General features: G+C 42.1%; 2 protein-coding genes across 25 annotated transcripts in view; one reads left to right on the top strand and one right to left on the bottom strand.

Moving 5' to 3' along the window:
* RIC3 (RIC3 acetylcholine receptor chaperone) overlaps positions 1-8,401 on the bottom strand; it is a 69,563-nt gene extending 61,162 nt beyond the window's left edge. For 23 of the 24 annotated variants that reach the window (XR_013403203.1, XR_013403209.1, XR_013403205.1 and 20 more), the window contains exon 1: positions 8,242-8,401. Coding sequence is in view for 7 of the 24 variants with exons in the window: in XM_028832639.2 (XP_028688472.2) it covers positions 8,242-8,365 (124 nt within the window). In the remaining 17 variants the exon portion in view is untranslated. 24 annotated transcript variants of the gene reach the window in all.
* LOC144334578 (uncharacterized) lies at positions 8,364-18,285 on the top strand. Its single transcript, XM_077964885.1, has 3 exons — positions 8,364-8,575; positions 9,263-9,365; positions 14,683-18,285. Exons 1-3 carry the CDS (start codon positions 8,364-8,366, stop codon positions 14,713-14,715), a joined length of 348 nt encoding a protein of 115 aa, XP_077821011.1. The 3' UTR covers positions 14,716-18,285.
* The last annotated feature ends 1,148 nt before the right edge of the window (positions 18,286-19,433 follow it).

The following is a 19,433-nucleotide window of genomic DNA, read 5'->3' as shown; positions in this document are numbered from 1 at the left end:
AAAATCAGGAATGGCACACAGCTAAGAAATGGTAAACAAATACACTGAATAAAACAATGAATGCTCTGAAAAAATTTCAAGAGCTAGAATTCTTGGCCAAATTTAAACAGATAAAATGCAACAGGGAAAACTACAAAGTCCTACATTTCATTCCGAAACATCAAATGAACAGTAGAAAATGAACAAAACCTAGATGAGCAGCTCCTATTAAAAAGAAAAAAAAAAAAGGCACAGATTTATAACATACAGCAAAGTCAGCAAGTAAAATGCTACAAACTAAAGCAATCCCCAGAAAGCATTAAGTATAGAAAAAGAAAAGTGCAGGGAAACAACACATTGGTCTTTCATGAACTGTCTTAGATATGCTGTTATTTGCAGTTCTAAGAGCCTCTTCTAAGAGGGCTATGTTCAAATACTTGTAACTAGGTCATACCAGGAATTGAAGAGGGAGCTAGGGATATTAACACAGGAAAGAAGACTGAAGAAAGGGACATAATACCACTTTTTCAATTCCTGAATTAATCATCTTACACCTGTAAACCAAAAAGTATCTGGGACAGGCCTCAATCAATTTAGAAGTTTATTTTGCCAACGTTAAGGACACGCCCAGGAGAGAGGTCTGTGCCTTTCTCCAAAGATGATTTTGAGGGCTTCAATATTTCAAGGGGAAAAGTATGCTGGAGGGGAAAGAAGGGTATGGTAATCCATATGTTGCAAGAGAAAACGAGTAGGTAGGGGAATAGTCAATTATGTATTCATCTGGTGCTCAGTAAATCGGTACTTTACATAAGATAAGGTGAACATAGGGTAGCTACCTGTGGAGATATTTAATTTTTTATCTGTAGCTACCTGCTTAGGAACAAAAGGAAAGGCAGTTTCTTGCATGACTCAGCTTTCAGTTTAATTTTTTCCTTTTGGCATAGTGAACTGGGGTCCCAAGTTTTTATTTTCCTTTCACACACTTTTAATCTACTTTTCCTCCATTCCTATTTTGGTAAAGGAAATCACCATCTACGCCTTCACCTAAACCTGAGAATAACCTAGATGTCTCCCTCTCCCTCACTTTCCAATTCTATTTTAAAATATCTCTTAAAATTGTTCTCTTTCTTCCAGTCTATCCATTGATAACCTCTCTTGCTCCAATATACATATTTTCCTTTGGAAACTCCTCTCAACTCCAGAGTGGATTCATCAGTATATTCTCTCTACCCACAGCACCACAAGTTAACTTAATTCAAGCCATTAACGTGAGTGGATATGTTTGCTGGAACTTCTGGGAAAGAATCTGGGGAGTAGGGCTGGAAGGTGAGAGTGAAGGAGGACTTAAAAGAAAAGAGGCCTGGAGCTGTGCCCAGCAAAGTACTGTAATCCCAGCATGTTAGGAGGCTGAGGTGGGACAATGACTTGAGGCCAGGAGTTCTAGGCCAGCTCTACACACACACATATATAAATTAGGCACTCTCACTTTCTCTGGGCAATTGCATGTGAGGCAGTAATGTCCGAAACTTTTTCAACCATTGTTACTACCCTGAGAGAGCAGCCAGGGTACAGAACCAACTTGAGAATGAACCCAGAGTGAAAAGGACACAGAAAATAAAAGCTGGAGCCCCAATGTGACAACTGTGAGTCTCTGGATAAACCATACTGCAAGACAGTTCTAACACAGGGTCTTTTCATTTACACAAGTCAATAAATTCCCTGTCTTAAGACAAGTCAAGCTGACTTTTCTGTCACTTGTCACAAGCATCCTAACTGATGAGCCCAATGACAATGACTTGCTGATGCTCATGATGTCTCAACTGGATGACTACAACAATCTTCTTCCTGAAGAAATCCTCACAACGCAGTGTCTACACTGCTGCTAGGGTGTCCTTTCTAAAACCAGGTTAAATGTTTCTCTTCTCCTTACACACTCAGTGATGCCTCATCTGCCTTTAAAATAAAACCCAAACTCCTTAAGTATGACAGAAAAAAACCTTCACAATTTGGCCCATGGCAACTTCTCTGGTGTCTTCTCTCACAACTCTAAGGATACTTCAAGGTTCTATGTTTCTTTTCTTTTCTTTTTTCTTTTTTTGAGACAGAGTCTTGCTCTGTCGCCCAGGCTGGAATGCAGTGGCCGGATCTCAGCTCACTGCAACCTCCATCTCCCAGGTTCAAGTGATTCTCCTGCTTCAGCCTCCCAAGTAGCTGGAATTACAGGCATGCACCATCACACCGGGCTAATTTTTACATTTTTAGTAGAGATAGGGTTTCTACGTGTTGGCCAGGCTGGTCTCGAACTCCTGGCCTCAAGCAATCTGCCCGCCTTGGGCTCCCCAAGTGCTGGAATTATAGACATGAGTCACTGCACCTGGCCCTAAGCCTCTGTGTTTCTTCTGCCTAGAATGTCGTTCTTTTTCATCTGGATTATTTAAAAACAAAACAAAACAAAACACTTTAAGAGCTGCCTCCTCAATTTAGCCAAGGAAGGCAAAGCTGGGTTAACATCTAAATTTCAATTAATGTAATATGCCACATCAATAAAGGACAAAACCCACATAATCATCTCAACAGACATAGAGAAAAGTATTTGATAAAATTCAATACCCCTTCATAACGAAAAACACTCAACAAACTATGAATACAAGGGAACTTCTTCAACCTGACAAAAGGCATCTATGAAATGCCCCCAGATAATATTACATATGCTAGTATGAAAGCTTTCTTCTTAAGATCAAGGACAAGAAAGGATGTTTGTTCTTACCACTTCTATTCAACATTGAACTAAAGGTTCCAGCTAGGGCAGTAAGGCAAAGAAAAGTAAAAATAAAAATAAAAGGCATTCAGATTAAAAAAAAAAAAAAAGTAAAACTATATGCAGATAACAAGTTCAGCAAGGTGACAAGACACAGCATTAATATACAAAACTAATTGTCTATACACTAAGGAACAATCTGAAAACAAAATTTATAACAACATCAAAAAGAATAAAATACTTATGAATATATTTAACAAAATAAGACTTTCACACTAAAAACTACAACCTCCTTTAAAATAAATTAAAGACCTAGATAAATAAAAAAGAAATCCTGTGCTCAAAGACTGAAAGATTTAATATTGGTAAGATGGTAGTACTCTCCAAACTGCTTCAGTTCACTGTATCAAAATCCCAGCTGGCAATTTTTTTTTTTTTTTTTTTTGGCAGAAACTAAAGTGATGATCCAAAATTCATATGGAAATGCTGGGTCACAGGACCCAAAATAGCAAAACAATCTTGAAAAAGAAGAACAAAGTTGGAGGACACATTTCATGATTTCATAACTTAGAAAAGTACAATAATTAAGACAGCATGGTACTGGCATAAGGATAAGTGTATAGATTAATGTAATATAATTGAGAGTCCAGAAATAAACTCTTACATTTAGAGTCAACTGATTTGACATGGGTGCCAGGACAATTCAATGAGAAAAGAATAGTCTTTTCAACAAATGGTGCTGGGGCAACTATATATCCACATGAAGTTGTACTCCTACCTTACCCATATACACAAATTAATTCAAAGGGATCAAAGACTTAACTGCAGGAGCAAAAACTATAAAACTTGAAAACATAGGCATAAATCTTCACGACCTTGGATTTGGCAGTTTGTCTCAGATATGACACCAAAAGCAGAAGAAACAAAAGAAAAAAGTAGATAAACTGGATTTCATCAAAATGTAAAACTTTTCTTATTCAAAGCGCACCATCAAGAAAGTGAAGGCAACCACTGAATGGAAGAAAATATTTGCAAATCATATATCTGATAACAGACTTGTACCTAGAATATACAAAGAACTTTTACAACTCAACAATAAAAAGACCAGAGGCCAAGTGTGGTGGCTCACACCTGTAATCCCAGTGCTTCAGGAGGCCAAGGTGGGAGGATCACTTGAGACCAGAAGTTCAAGACCAGCCTGGGAAATACAGTGACAGCCTCATCTCTGCCAAAATATTTTAAAAATTAGCCAGGTATGGTGGCACACACCTGTAGTCCTGGTTACCTGGGAGGGTGAGGTGGGAAAATCACTTGAGCCCAGGAGTTTGGGGCTGCAGTGAGCAATGATGGCACCACTGTACTCCAGCCTGTGCACCAGGGTGAGACCCTGTCTCTCTCTCAAAAAAAAAAAAAAAAGACAAGTAATCCAACTTTTAAAGAGGGTTAAAAGGACCTGAATAGACGTTTCTCCAAAACAAGATATACAAATAGACAAAGAGTGAATAAACACACAAAAAATGCTCAATGTCATTAGTCATCAGGGAAGTGCAAATAAAATCACACAATGAAATACCATTTCATTCCCATTAGGATGGCTATAATCAAGAAGATGGATAACAAACAAGTATTGACAAGAAACCAGAAGCCCTCTTACACTGCTGTTGGTCATGTAAAATGATACAGCTGCTTTGGAAAATGGTCTGGCAGTTCCTCAAAAGGTTAAACAGGTAATAACCATATGACCTAGAAATTCCATGCTTAGTTCCAGCCACGCTGGAATGCTCACATTTTCCAAATGTACACACCCAAGAGAAATGAAAACATTAAGTCCACACAAAAATTTGTATACAGACATCAGTAGCAACATTATTCATAATAGCTAAAAGGCAAAACTTCAATGTCCATCAATTGATTAATGAATAAATGAAATGTGGTATATCCACACAATGAAATATTATTCAGCCATAGAAAGAAGTACTGCTACATGCTACAACATGGATGAACCTTGAAAACATTATGCTAGTTAAGAGACATCAGTCACAAAAGATCAGATATTATATGATTCCATTTATATGAAAGGTCCAGAACAAGCAAATCTATAGAGACATAAAGTAGATCAGTGGTTGCCTAGGGCTGGAGGTGGGGTGGGGGATTTGTGGAGTAATAGCTAAAAAGTATGGGGTTTCTTTGGGGGCTGAAGAAATATTCTAAAATTGATTGTGGTGATGGTTGCACAACTCTGAATATACTGAAACCCAATAAATTGTAAACTTTAAGTGGGTGAATTGTATGATATGTAAATTAGATCTCAAGAAAGCTGTTATCAAAAAAAAAAAAAAAAAAAAAAAGACTTCCCTCCTCTATGTTCTATGAAACCCGCCTTTTTTTTTTTCTTTTTTGGCAGGGTCTCACTCTGTTGCCCAGGATGCAGTGCAGTTACAAAATCACACCTCACTGTAGCCTTGACCTCCAGACCTCAAAGGATCCTCCCACCTCAGGCTACAGGTACACACCACCATGCCCAGCTAATTGAAAAAAAAAAAAAAAAAAACTTATTTTTGTAGAGATGGGGGGTCTTGTTATATTGCCCAAGCTGATCTTGAACTCCCAGGCTCAAGCAATCCTCCTGCCTCAGCCTCTCAAAGTGCTGGGATTACAGGCATGAGCTGTCGCACCTGGTGTATGAAACCCTTCTTAAGTCCCAATAACACTGACCATTGCATACGTGTCTCCACTGTTCCCTGTGCAGACTTGAGTAACTGTGACCAACACCCTTGCATTTATCTGCTGACATGTCTGTTTTGCATTTATCTGTTGACATGTCTGCTTTCCTTTACTAAACTGTAGCCTCCTCAAAGCATGGAGTGCACTCAGTTTTTCTTGGAATATATAGTGTCTGTATACTGTGTGCATAGTATGTGATACGGTACATCATAAATATTTGTTAAAAGACAATCTTAAAGACTTTCATGTGGAAAGGGAACTGTGTTTGTTTCACGCACATCAATGGGCAAAAATGGAAGACATAATGACATGTATTTTTAAGAATTTTCAAATACTCAGGGTTATCCCTTTCTTCAAAGCAGGGATTTCTGGGTTCTGTGAATTCTCTGATGATACTGAAATTCTGAGTACATTTATAGAGTACGTACATTTTTCTAGAGAGAAAATACCGTTTTAGGCTGAGTGCAGTGGCTCACGCCTGTAATCCCAACACTTTGGAAGGCCGAGGCAGAAGGATCACTTGAGCCCATGAGTTCGACACCAGCCTGGGCAAAACAATGAGACCCCCATCTCCACACAAAAACAAAAACAAACAAACAAACAAAAATTTTTAAATTAGCCAGGCATAGTGGCATGTGCCTGTAGTCTCAGTTACTTGGGAAGCTGAGGTGGGAGGATCAGTTGAGCCCTGGAAGGAGAGGCTGGTGTGAGCTGTGATCATGACTCTGCACTCTAGCCTGGGTGACAGGGTGAGACCCAGGGAAACGGAAAAGAAAGGGAAAGGGGGCCAGGAAGAGAGGAAGGGAGGGAGGGAGGGAGGAAAGGGAGGGAGGGAGGGAGGGAGGAAGGGAGAAAGGAGAGAGAAAGAAAGAAAATACATAGCTTTTATAAGATTGTCAAAGAGGTATGTAACCCCAAAATGGTTAAGATTCATTGCTGCAAGTTTCAGTTACTGGAATGTATCATTCCAGGTAAGTTTCTTCCTAGGTTATACTTCTTCAGTAGCTTCTCTTTCTCAAAAACAGAATTTACAATATTAGTAGCTTAATAATCTTAAGGTATTTATTGACTGCCCATTATATGCCAGGTACTGAAGAAATAGTGATAAACAAGATAAAGTCCCTACCCTTGCAAACTTACATTCTAGAAGGTGGAGACAAAAAAACAAGTAAACACTTAAGAATATTCTATATCATATAGTGATGCCTATCAGGAAGAATATAAAACATGATAAAATAGGGAATGATGAGAGGAAAGAGTTATTTTAGTTAGTGTCATCAGGGGAAGTCTCTCTAAGGTTTCATTTGAGCAGAAATTTGAATGATGAGAAGGGCACTGAGGGAAGAGCACAGCACTTCAGGAATAAAGAGAACTGAAAGTACAAAGATCCTAAGATGAGAACACTGAATACCAACACTTGTTGGTTGTTCTCAAGGCAACAACCCCATGTCTAATCTCCACTCTATATTTTCTACAACGTTCAGAAGAGTGTCTCCCACTCACAGTCAATAGTACTTGTTCAAGATAATTCACCATAATGGAAAGACAAGTAAAAAAAAAAAACCAAAAAACTGTTTTCGAAGAATCTTCACTGTTCAGGATCATCATGAATTTACTCTTCTTCAAGGCAGACAATATCATTAGACAAAGTAGGTAAAAATCTTTGGGATTACTGCAGTGAGACAAAGAAAAAAAAAAGAACAAATATGCAAATATGTTTTAGAAGTCTCTTCCAGGTGGATAGTCTTACAAGCACACAGATTATCAGGCAAATTCTATAAACAGAATTATGTGTTCAATCTGCCCTCCACCCCGAAGCTTGGTGCTTTGCATTTATAGTGTGTATCATGCTCAAGAGAATGGAACTACAGCCAATGTGTATTAAGCAGAGAGAAGTGGATTACAGTTCAAAAGGAGCTGTCCAGCAATCAACAGTTTAAACATTACTGGAAGAGTTCAGACACCATAAAATCATGTCTCAAAGATGTTACAAGGATAATTTACAGGAGAAAGTTACCAGTAGAACTTCATGACCTGTAGAGAATTGTTCTGGTTCCTTCTCCCAGCCTTCAGCACCATGCCTTTACACTCATTCTGTAAAAGGCCCCAGTGCAGCTAAGAGGATGAATTTTTAAACGCCACATACATCATGCCAACAACGAACAATTAACAGATAAAAACTGCTTCAATAAGGTGAACGTAATAATTCGTTCATAACCACACCTCAGCAACTGAAACTATGGTTATTAAAATCTTCAAGATATATTTTTAAAGGCACAAGAAGACCCTGAAGCAGTGAGAGCCCAGCACCAAGTTGAAAAAAACATAACGAATTAAGGTTTGCTGTACCAATTGCATTTGCCTTGATTTCGTACGAAGCGGCGCGTCAGAAAGTACACGGAAAACCTAAAGAGGAAAACCCAACTGGGAACCCTTGGCTCAAAGCACGTGTACAAATGGTGACAAGATGAGTTAAATCAGTGGGGTAAGAGAGAAACGGCTGCGCGTAAACGGGAGTATGCAAGGCCACCTAGAGGATGCCCAGGCATGCACGCATACATTCCTGGCCCTTCCAGCAGCAGAACCATCTGGGCCGCCACCCGCTGATAACAATGGAACCGTGGGGACTGGCCCTTCAACGCCGTCTCGTCCGCCCTCTCCTGTCAGTTTGGTGGATGTTTCGGTGAAGGCTGCAGACTCTCAGAGTCACCCCTCCCTCGAGCAGCGTTCTCCGTACTCTTCGGCGCCAGGAAGCTTAGAGAGAGCTGGCCTGCTCTTACCTTCAGGTGTCGGCGGCGGCTCCTGCCGCTTCCCGCGGGACAGGAAGGCCTTGGGCAGCAGCAGCGACAGAGCCAGGACAAGCCCAGAAGCCAGAGCAACTCTCTGCACTGTGGAGTACGCCATGACTGCTCACGGCGGTCGCAGGTGCAAACGCCAACCGGAACCGGAACCGGAACCGGAACCGGAACCGCAGCGCGGGCTGCCGCTCCCTATCAAACCGCGGGCGGCGCGGACGGCGTCGCGCGAGGGACAAGGTGTGCGAGGCGCCTGCACCTTCATCTCCAGCGTCGAGCTGACCTGCTCCTCTGGCGTGGTTACCCGTCGCTGTAAAGGGTACCCTCGCCTTCCTATTCATACTAACTAAAAACTCCTCCCTCACTCCCCATGTTCATCTGTTACTGAGTCCTGTGCATTCTACCTCCTACACATCGTGCCCGGATCTCTATCCCCACTTACCACCACTGCCCCCCACCCACCCGTAAACCACAACATCGAGTTTCTCCTCATCTCCATGAATTCACTGTCTTCCAGCTTCCACTCATACCCCTCTCTTTCATTATCCAGCTGCAGCCACAGGTGATAATGCTAAAACAGAAGACTATTTCTCTGTCTCTCCAGCTTACAACCTTTTAACTCTCCATTATCTTCAGAACAATAGTCAAAGTCCTTTCTATAACCTCAACGCCCTGCATGATCTGGTCTTACCAATGCTCCTTCCAAACTGGATGATTTACTATTTCTTTAGCATATTGCTTGTCTTCAGGTAAGCTTTGCTCGTCCTGTTCCCACTGCCTGGAAAATTCCTGACACCATCTCCACTTGTCAAAAACTTCTCTGAAGAACAGCTTAAAAATACTGCTCTCTCGAAACTTTTTCAGTCAGCCTCTCCTTCCTCTATAATCCCGCCGTTCTTTGTTACTGTCTTCATTTGTTCATTTAGCATTATTTTAGTTTTTACTATGTATTAGACCCTCAACTTGGCACTACAGGTCTGATAAATAAAACGGATTCCCTTTGTAGGGCAGATAATGATATAAACAAAAAAATGCAGGAAATATTCTGGACCCCCGAGCAGTCTGCTCAACTGGTACGAGGAAAAGTCAAGAAAAGCTCCTTTGAGAAGGTGAAATTGAGTTCGTTGTTGAAAAATGAGTAACTTACTAGGCAGACAGGTGGGAGGGGTTAGAAAGGTAGTCCAGGAAAAGGAGGCCAAAAAAATAAAGGCAAAGCTGGAAGCTTCCTGGTGTGTTCAGAAAGCTATTGGTAATTCATTTTGGCAGGGCAATAGAGTAGTGACAGGACACGAAGTGCACAAATATAAGCAGGAGCTACATTGTGAAAAGCTTAGGTAGAACTTCCAGGTAAACATGGCAGATGTAACATATGCATTTATCTTTGTTTTCCCGAGACAGTGCCCCAAAATGAAAATAAATAAAGTGTATAAACTACAAGACTAAATACAGTGATAGAAAACATGACAGCAGATGAGAAATGTCAATTTTGTAAGACACATGCAACACTGTCCAATAGAAACATAATGCCAGCCACATATGTAATTTAAAATTTTCCAGTAGCCACATTTAAAAAATAAAAAGAAGTAAAATTTATTTTAATAGTATTTTAAACCAAGATATCAAAAATATTTCAAATTTTATCAGCACAATAGTGTGGGTCGTTGGCGCCCACATTAGACAGCACAGGTGAAGAGCATAAAAAGTTAAATGGCTGTGGAGGGAAAGCCTGTAAGGAGTAAACTAATTTGCCACTCAAAACCCATGCTCTTAAGAATTGGAGGTACTGGGTTCCTTTAAAGCCGAGGGTGCAGAGTGGGTCTGAATGAAGAATTGGCTGGAAATCTGACTAAAAAGCAGTTGAGACTGGGCACAGTGGCTCACACCTATAATCCCAGGACTTTGGGAGGCCAAGGCTGGAGGATGGCTTGAGACCAAGAGTTCAAGGCCAGCCTGGGCAACATAGTGAGAGCCCTAATCTCTACCCAAAAAAATGTGAAAAATTAACCAGGCATGGTGATGTGCACCTGTAGTCCCAACTACTCAGGAAGCTGAGGTGGGAAGATTACTTGAGCCCAAGAGTTTGAAGCTACAGTGAGCTGTGATTGTGTGAACCACAATTAGTTATGATATATAAGATGATAATAATGCCTGAATGAAGCCAGTAGGGGCACCCACTCCAGCCAGGATGACAGAGTGAGACCCTGTCTCTAAAAAAAAAAAAAAAAAAAAAAAAAAAAATTGTTTAATTTTTTTAAAGCAATGGATATCTTCTGAATCTCTTTCCTTGATTCATGCAGCCAGATGGGTGCCCCTGCTGGCTTCACTCAGGCATTATTATCATTGATGTTATTAACATCACTAAAAGTTAGAGTACTGATTATGTTCTAGGCATCTTACATATCATAATTAATCCTCCCAATAACTTTAAGAGGTAAGCAATATTATGGGTTTCATTTTACAGGTAAGAAAATGGAGCCCCAGAGAACATAATTTACTTGCCAGTAATTACACAGTATAAACTGGAAGCTATGATTTGAACACAGGCATGCTTACTCAAGAATTTGCCATCTTAGCTACCACGTTTACTCTCTGGGGAGGTTTAGTCAGAAAACCACTGGACTCCTGGACTATAGGTGCAGATTAAGGAGGAGGTGACTAATGGGATGTGGTCTCTAAGAGATACAGAGGAGTCTGGAATGACTGCTCCCCACCCCCAAATTCTAGCTTGGGTAACTGGGTAGACATTGATTCTATGTAATATGATTTTAAGAACAGAAGAATCAGGTTTGTGAGAAAGATGAGTTCAGATTTTGACTAGCTGAATTTGAAGTTCCATGAAATATCCAAGTAGAAATATGCAGTTGGATATATGGGCCTGGAGCTCAGAAGAGACATTTGGGCTAGAAATAATATGGAAATCATCAGCCCATCTATAGTAAATGAAGTCTGGCAGAAGATGACATTAGTGAGAGTGCTCATGTGAAGTTATAAGAAGCCACAGTGGAAACCTAGGTTACAACATTATGTTGAAGTTCCCATGTATGAGGACAGAAATATGGTGGGAAATTTCTGATCCAAGTGTTAAAATCTTCAACGAATGTGGAGTTACTACAAGGTTGGAAGGTGACAGGAACAGAAGTAATGAGCAGCCAGATGACATGCTCTTCTAAGGAGCTGTGGTTTATTTTTTTATTATATTTATTTATTTATTTATTTATTTATTTTTGAGACAGAGTCTTGCTCTGTCACCCAGGCTGCAGTGCAGTGGTGCAATCTCAGCTTACTGCAAGCTCCTTCTCCTGGGTTCACGCCGTTCTCTTGCCTCAGCCTTCCAAGTAGCTGGGATTACAAGCACCTGCCACCACACCTGGCTAATTTTTTTTTTTTTTTGGTATTTTTAGTAGAGACAGGGTTTCACCGTATTAGCCAGGATGGTCTCGATCTCCTGACCTTGTGATCCACCCGCCTTGGCCTCCCAAAGTGCTGGGATTACAGGCGTGAGCCACTGCACCTGGCCAGGAGCTGTGTTTTTTAAAGGAAGAAGAGGAAGAAGCAATTTGGAAGCAGCAAGGGGGAACAAGTTGGGCATCTATTCTATTCCCTGGCTTTGAGCTGTAGGAAGAAAAATAGCTCTTACTTTGGGAGATCTGCAAGGGAAACAGAGCCCCGAGGCAACAGCCTAGTTTTCATTAGAAGAAGACAGGCCAGGTGCAGTGGCTCACATCTGTAATCCCGGCACTTTGGGAGGCTGAGGGGGGTGGATCACGAGGTCAAGAAATCAAGACCACCCTGGCCAACATGAGGAAACCTGTCTCTACTAAAAATACAAAAATTAGCTGGGTGTGATGATGCATGCCTGTAATCCCAGCTACTTGGGAGGCTGAGGCAGGAGAATTGCTTGAACCTGGGAGGCAGAGGTCGCGGTGAGCTGAGATCGCACCACCGCACTCCAGCCTGGCAACAGAGTGAGAGTCCATCTCGAAGGAGAAGGAGGAGGAGGAGGAGGAGAAAAAGGAGGAGGAGGAGGTTAAGATAAACTTCAAAGAAGTCAAGGATATAGGAGTTTTTCTGATGATAAATCTTGACTCTATATGGCACGGTAAGTGGAAGGTTTGGAAGTCAGAAATGGAGTCAGAGTAAAATATGAAGTGAGCAGAATGGAGATGAGGGGCCATGTGCAAACTAATGACCTTGGGGGCTTGGACTTTAGATGGTAGCCAAAGTAAATGGGCAGAGATCATGATCTCATTAGTTCTGGAAGTGGCCAAGAGAAAGGTGAAAGCAGCAAGTTATAGTCCAGAGTATTTGGCTTGGAACATATTCATTGTTACAGTCAGTTGGGATGTGCGCCTGGAAGACATGGGAGCCTCCTCAAGGCGACAGAGCTGGTAGGCAGCTCATGGAGCTGGGGCAGCTTGGAGTGGGACCTGGGATGGCTGCTGTCTCTGGTGGCTAGAGGTATAACATCAGAGCTGGGAGTGCACTAAAATTGAAGATCTTAAGGGTTTAGGTTTTCCAATAAAGTACTGGTAGGGGGCTGGGCATGGTGGCTCATGCCTGTAATCCTAGCACTTTGGGAGGCCTAGGTGGGTGGATCACCTGAGGTCTGGAGTTTGAGACCAGCCTGACCAGCATGGTAAAACCCTGTCTCTACTGAAAATACAAAAATTAGCCAGGCGTGATGGTGCATGCCTGTAATACCAGCTATCCAGGAGGCTGAGGCAGGAGAATGGCTTGAACCCAGGAGGCAGAGGTTGCAGTGAGTCGACAGCGCGCCACTGCACTCAGCCTTGATGACAGAGCAAGACTCTGTCTCAAAAAAAAAAAAAAAAAAAAAGTATTGGTAGGGAATGCAGATCAAAACTCAAAAGTCTAATGGCTATAGGCTGAAGAAGGAGGAAATGACAAGGAAGTAGAGATGGCAAGTACAGCCCACTGTATATGGAGCTGGCATGAAAAGAAGGGATAAAAGTTACGGTGATAACTTGAGGGTGCCTTTTCTAAGGGAAGAGAAAAGCGTGTTTATACATTTAGAGGAAAAATGTCAGAAAAGAGGAGATGGAAAATAGAGGAGCAAGGGAGATCAATGTAGGAGCAAAGCCCAGATTGTGGAGCAGACATGGGAACCAGACATTGAGTTCCCTGGCAGTAGGGATCAGCTCAGAGGAAAGGAGATGGAGTGGGTTCAGGTGCATATGTTAATAAAAGGAGTGGTGCAGGGACAGAAAGTCATGGGGTTCATTTCTCATTGCCTTCATTTTCTTGGTAAAGGATATGTTTGGGCCATTATCTGAGAAAGGACTCAGGGTGGGGTAGGAGGAATTCTTGAGTGTAGTGAAGGTTTGAAAATAGGCAAAGAGGTATTCAGGAATCACTCCAGCTTTGCACAGGGGCTCCCTTTGGAGCTTAAATGCAACCAGGGATTTTCTGTTCTCTCCCTGCGGGCTTAAAAGCATCTTCTAACCAGTATATTCTGGGCTGGACTTGGCATCCCCAAAACATCCTTTGAGACTAGTAGCCTCCCAGGGGTCCATTCTGGAAGACTAAAGGTGGTCAGGGGAGGGGAGACTGAGAGGTCCTTAGGGATTAGTTGTCAGTTGTCTCAATTCTCTTTTTATTAGATTAAAGGGAAAACTGGGATCTACAAAGGGGCAAAGATTTGCTATAGATCACCCTGATCATTCATGTCTGCATTGGGATTGAAGCCCAGTTCTCCCAACTCCCAGAGCAGGATTCTCTACACTACCTCTGCTGTGTCTGCCGGTTCTTTTGGACAGCAAAGAGGAAATAGTCTTCAAAAACAATAGCTAAACCCTTCATTTGCTGAACTTTAGAAATCTATTCCTTGTGTATTTTTCCTATCTGACAGCCTGTGGGAAAGTGCCCCAGAATGTTTATCATTATGAGTTGGAAGCCTTCGTTCATGAAATCACTCCTAAAGTCAAAATTTGTTTAACATCAGGGCACTTGAATTCTAACATGGGAAAGGGAAATTGAGGAAACTATATATATATATATATATTTTGTTTGTTTGTTTGTTTGTTTTTTAAAGACAGAGTCTCGCTGTGTCGCCAAGCTGGAGTGCAGTGGCACAATCTCAGCTCACTGCAACCTCCAACTCACTGGTTCAAGCAACTATCCTGCCTCAGTCTCCCTAGTAGCTGGGATTACAGGCACATGCCACCACACCCACCTAATTTCTGTACTTTTAGTAGAGATGGGGTTTCACCATGTTGGCCAGTATGGTCTCGATCTCCTGACCTCATGATCTGCCTGCCTCGGCCTCCCAAAGTGCTGGGATTACAGGCATGAGCCACCGCACCCGGCCAGGAAACTTTATTTCTAGGGCATTTACTTATAAGTCGTTGTGGAAAAACTTCTCCCGGGATTAAGTTGACAGCTGTTTCTTTATTTCCTAAATATAAGGTCTCCCTGGAAGACAGGCCCATGAGGAGCTGAAGAAAGAAGTGGGAGGACAGAGGAGAACTCACACAAGATGTTTGCAGGAGGAAGAATTCAGATTGGAAAATAAAAATGGGAGAGAAGCCAGGGAGGGATGGGAAGAAAATAGAAGAAAGAGGAAGAAGACCAAGAAGGAAGAAAATGGACATGAAGTGGTTGCCTTCTTATGAACTCCCTGCAAGGGAAACAGAGCCCAGAGGCAATAGCCTAGTTTTCAGGAGACTCCATGGTCTCCTAAGTCTTATCCGTTGTGCTTTACCCTCCAGACCAGGCTGGAATCTGAGCTTGGGATCCTCTCCTGCTCAAAAGCCTTCCATGACTCCCTTTGGCTACCATATTTAGTCTCAGCTCATTGACCACCCTTCCAAGGGCTCTCATCCTTGAAGTAGAATTCATTCCCTTGCCCAAAATCATCCCCTCATCTCTAGGCCAGCATGAGCTCTGTGTATTCCTCTCTTAAGATGCTCCTTTACCCAATTTTCTTCCCTCCTTGCCTTTCATAGCCAATCTTTCCTAAAATATAAGGCCCAAACACTATGAACTTTTTTCAGGAGGCTCTCCCAGATTCCATCCCATGCTGACTCTTCCTTTCACTAGATTCCTGTGGACACTGTTTCTCATGGGTTTGTTGGGCCTTTTCACCTAGTTGGGAGTCCCAGGAGGATAGGATGCTTCTCCCATGGCATGGCTGAGCACAGAACTCGTTCATGGCAGGTGTTTATTCAAGTATGAGGCTGCTAGTTTCTCAAACACACATTGATTCTGCCACTGTTCTGAGCAACTAGACCTCTCTCCAGGAATCAGCAATCAGTTTCCTCGAAGAGTCACCCCAGAAAATCTCATTTCAAAAAGACTGAATTTGCCACCAAATTTGTCCCTGAAGTGACTGTAATGATTAATTGTGTGTTAATTTGGCTGGGTGATGGTGCCTAGATATGTGGTCATGCTTAATTCTGGATGTTTCTGTGAGGGTGTTTTTGGATGAGATGAACATTTGAATCGGCAGACTTTGACTAAAGCAGATTGCTCTTCATAATGTGAGTGGGCCTTATCCAATCAGTTGGAGGCCTGAATAGAACAAAAGACCCACTTCCCCCAGCAAGAAGCAATTCTGTAGCCAGCCGAACTTTGGATTTGAACTGCAGCATCTGTCTTTCCTGGGTCTCCAGCCTGTTGGCCCACCTTGCAGAGTCTGGATTTGCCAGCTTCTAAAATCACATGAGCCAGTTGCCTAAAGTAAATCTCTCTCTCACACTCTCTCTCTCTCTCTCTCTGTCCACTGTGGAGTCCCCATTGTGGAGAGTCATACACCTTACTACAGGCAGGAAATCAAGGTGTTAGCAGGAAAATGAGACCCAGGTACCCAGAACACTGAGCAGAAGGGAGCAAGGCCTGTAACTCCAAAGTTTACAATGAAGAGGTTAGAGAAGACAGGCAAGAGATGGGACAGAATGCACAGAACAGCATATGGGACCTGGACTTTGAACAATGGGTAGAATTTTGATCAGGGATAAGGGAAATATGATGAACACCTGCCAATAGTGGATGTCCACAATCTTTGAATACCCTTTCTTCATTTGATATTATCCATATTGAGAGTCTCAGGTTCTCAATGTATAAGCCAACAAACTACATTTCCTGGCCCCTTGCTACTAGGCAAATAGTTAATTGTTTCCCCCATCAGACATACCCATGTCCAACTTTGGTTTGAAAGTTATCTGTGAGAGGAAACAGCAATGCTTGCTTGGCCTACCTCTTTTGGTGGGTGAGGCAGCAGCAGAGGTGGGATGTTCCTGTGGCTGGTAGCCACAACGCAGTTTCCCAACAGGCAGAGCAGAGACCATGCAGGTCTGGGATCTGTGGCACTGGAGCTTCCTTATAAGGCCAGTTCTGTGGTGTGGTTCTGGGAGTTATTCCAAGCTCTGGGGCCCCAGTTTTCTCATCTGTGAAATGGAGAGTGTGCTGCCTCCCTCCCACTGAGCCAGCAAATGTGATGGAGCCTGGAAGGCAATCATGTGTGAGATAAAAACAGTAGCAGCTGCTGCCACTCAAAGGCAGGTCTGAAGAAAGAAAATTGGAATCAGAAAAAGGAAGAGTTTTCTAGGAAAACCTTTGGGAGGAAGACTCTAGAAGACCCACATTTCTTATCCTAAAGCTCTACCTAATTGGGAACAGGTGGGCAAAGGTTAGGAGTATGAGGATAGAAATTTCCTGGTGGTGAGTGGTCAAGGTGAGAATGTCCTTACTGCTTTCCTACCAACTCTCCTCACTGGCCTCTGTCCCTGGAAGACGCAGAGCAGAGAGAAGTCACAGTTGGATACCTTGGGCATTTCTGCCTTGAATAAGGAGAAATAGTCTTTGGTGCCAATTAATTAAGCAAACTGATAGAAATTCCCTGCTTAAGTCACACTTTGCATATCCATAATCTCTGCACTACATTTTCTGTAAACTTTACCCCTGGGTAAAAATTGGTGAGCATTTAAATGCTTCCTCACATAATCTTGCTAAAGCACACTCTTGCCTATAAATATTCATGCCACTGCCAAAACATTTGCAAGCTTTCCCTAAAGGTGAAGTGTGTGTAATGTACTTTGTCTTCTGGGTATAAATATTATCCAATACATTTTGGTTAATATGAATACACTAATTATTCCTGTAACCCTTTTAAAAAGGGTCATCTTCATGATGTGAATTTTTTAAAAATGTAATTACAATAATTGGATACTTAATCTAATTAAAATTTGCTTTATCTTTAATGGGAATTTGTCTAAAGAGGCAGAATGACAATTGGCTTTTTGATAATGACTGTTTTCTTTCTGCAGGGGATCAAGTTGGTGAAAACTGGAGAACCAGGCAGTTTTGTGTCTGCCAGTTCCCTGGTTACTGGGCAGAGCAAGGCCAGCCTCTCTTCTTCTTATAATTCACTACTTAAGTAGTGAATATGGGTTGTGGTTACTGGAAAAGGACTAGGGGAACCTTTTGTATTCCAACAGATGAAGCTGCTCCTCTTCCTAGGAAGCAGTCCTTTGTTCTCCTGGACCTGTGATTGATCCACAGCAGGCATGTGATTTAAGCCTGATAGATCAGGTCCCTTGCTGGGCTTGCTGCAGCTGGAGAAGCAGCAGCTCCATGTAGCTTGGGGGCCATGGTGCTGGAAGGAGTTGTAGTGGATGGTATAGGGGCTCCACTCATACCCCATTGGTTCACCCTTGAGGTCACCTGCAGACAGTCCCTGCACACAAACTTGAGTTCCTGTGTCTCTCTGCATAAAGCTGTTCTTTGGCCTGCGTAGCAAGCTAGGGAGTTACCACTCCCAGAGCAACTCTCAAACAATGAAGGAGGGGAGTTGGCAGATAAACACCTCAGCTTCCTTGTTCTTCAGCGGTTCAATTCTGAGTGGTGCTCCACACATTCTTTTTGAGGCATCCCAGTAGGATTGAGATCTACTTGCTCCAGCTGTAACCCACTGACACACCTGTTTGGGGTTTCTGCCCCTTCTTTGTCTTACTTACCTGCCCTCTCATTTTGCTTCTGGTGTCACCTTCCAAATAAAGTGGTACACCCAAACTTTTGCCTTGGAGTTTGCTTTGAGGGGAGCCCAAACTAAGATGGAGGTAAAGTTGGGGTTTCCAGGCAACTATTTTCTCTACCACGTGGAGTAGGCCTGTTTGAAGAAGATAAAAGAGAAGCTAGCAAAAATAAAGGGGGTGGAGAGTGAGCTTGGTGGTGCTGAATGGTTTCACTCCCAAGACTCCTTTTGCTCCCTCTCATTCTTTGATTCTCAAAGCTGCCCTGAACTCTTCCCAGGCATGTGAACCAATACATTCCTCCCTGTATGTGTTAAGCTTGCTTAAATTGGATTTCTGTCTCTAGCAACTGAAAGTATTAATGACTCTTACAAAGAATAAGTGAGTTCACATGCAAAGCATTTTGCATAGAGCCTGTCACATATTAAATATTACTACTGGTGCATATTATTATTATTTAATGTCTGACTTGCTTCCAGTTGAGACTATGGATCAAGAACCTAGAGCCTAGAAAAGAATCACAAAAAGTCAGTTTGATTCTACCTAATTCCTCTCTTTTGTGTTTTTCATAACTTGATTACATTGATGCCTACCTTCTTTGCCACTGGGAGATACTTTATACAATAATTATAGCTTTACTATCTTCTTATTCATCATTAACAATGGGCAACTAAATGTTATTCTATTGTGCTTAAGGGTCATGTATTGGCCACAACTTTGTTACCAAGAGCTGAGAGACAAACCACCCAGCATGAATGACCCAGTCGAGTTCAAGACATGGCAGGCTCTGCCTGGCTTCAGGGACTCACTAGGACTGTCATGGTCCTTAGGCATTTTTGTCTTCATGGGCTCCTTCCCCATTAATGTTTATATTATATGACTGCATTGGCATAAAGAGAAATATGTTAGTATTATATATTAAGACATGTTCTTTGACCTAAAAATCTATTTTTCTTCCTGATTTTAAGATAAATTAAAACATGTTAGTGCTCACTGTGCCTGATGGTTAAATAGGCCTTACCTTGCTAAGTTCACACCTGCTGCTTGGTTAGCAACTCACACCCCAGGAAGGTGGGTGTGCAGCAAACAAGTAATATGACTCCTGGTTTATATTTTTCATAACACATAATAGTTTTAAACTGTATCAAGTATCACAGGAACAAAATGTTGACATTTTTAGAAAAGGTG

Source organism: Macaca mulatta, chromosome 14 (genome assembly GCF_049350105.2).
Source record: "Macaca mulatta isolate MMU2019108-1 chromosome 14, T2T-MMU8v2.0, whole genome shotgun sequence".
Lineage (NCBI taxonomy): Eukaryota > Metazoa > Chordata > Mammalia > Primates > Cercopithecidae > Macaca > Macaca mulatta.
Note: the sequence above shows the minus strand (reverse complement) of the source record. Positions and strands in the feature narration are given on the sequence as shown.

Bases quoted from the DNA above. Each gene is read 5' to 3' on its own strand.
- LOC144334578 (XM_077964885.1), top strand. From the start codon at position 8,364: ATGACTGCTCACGGCGGTCGCAGGTGCAAACGCCAACCGGAACCGGAA. The intron at 8,576-9,262 runs GTACCCTCGCCT...TTCCCTTTGTAG, and splicing joins GTTACCCGTCGCTGTAAAGG to GGCAGATAATGATATAAACA. The intron at 9,366-14,682 runs GTGAAATTGAGT...CCTAAATATAAG, and splicing joins AGAAAAGCTCCTTTGAGAAG to GTCTCCCTGGAAGACAGGCC.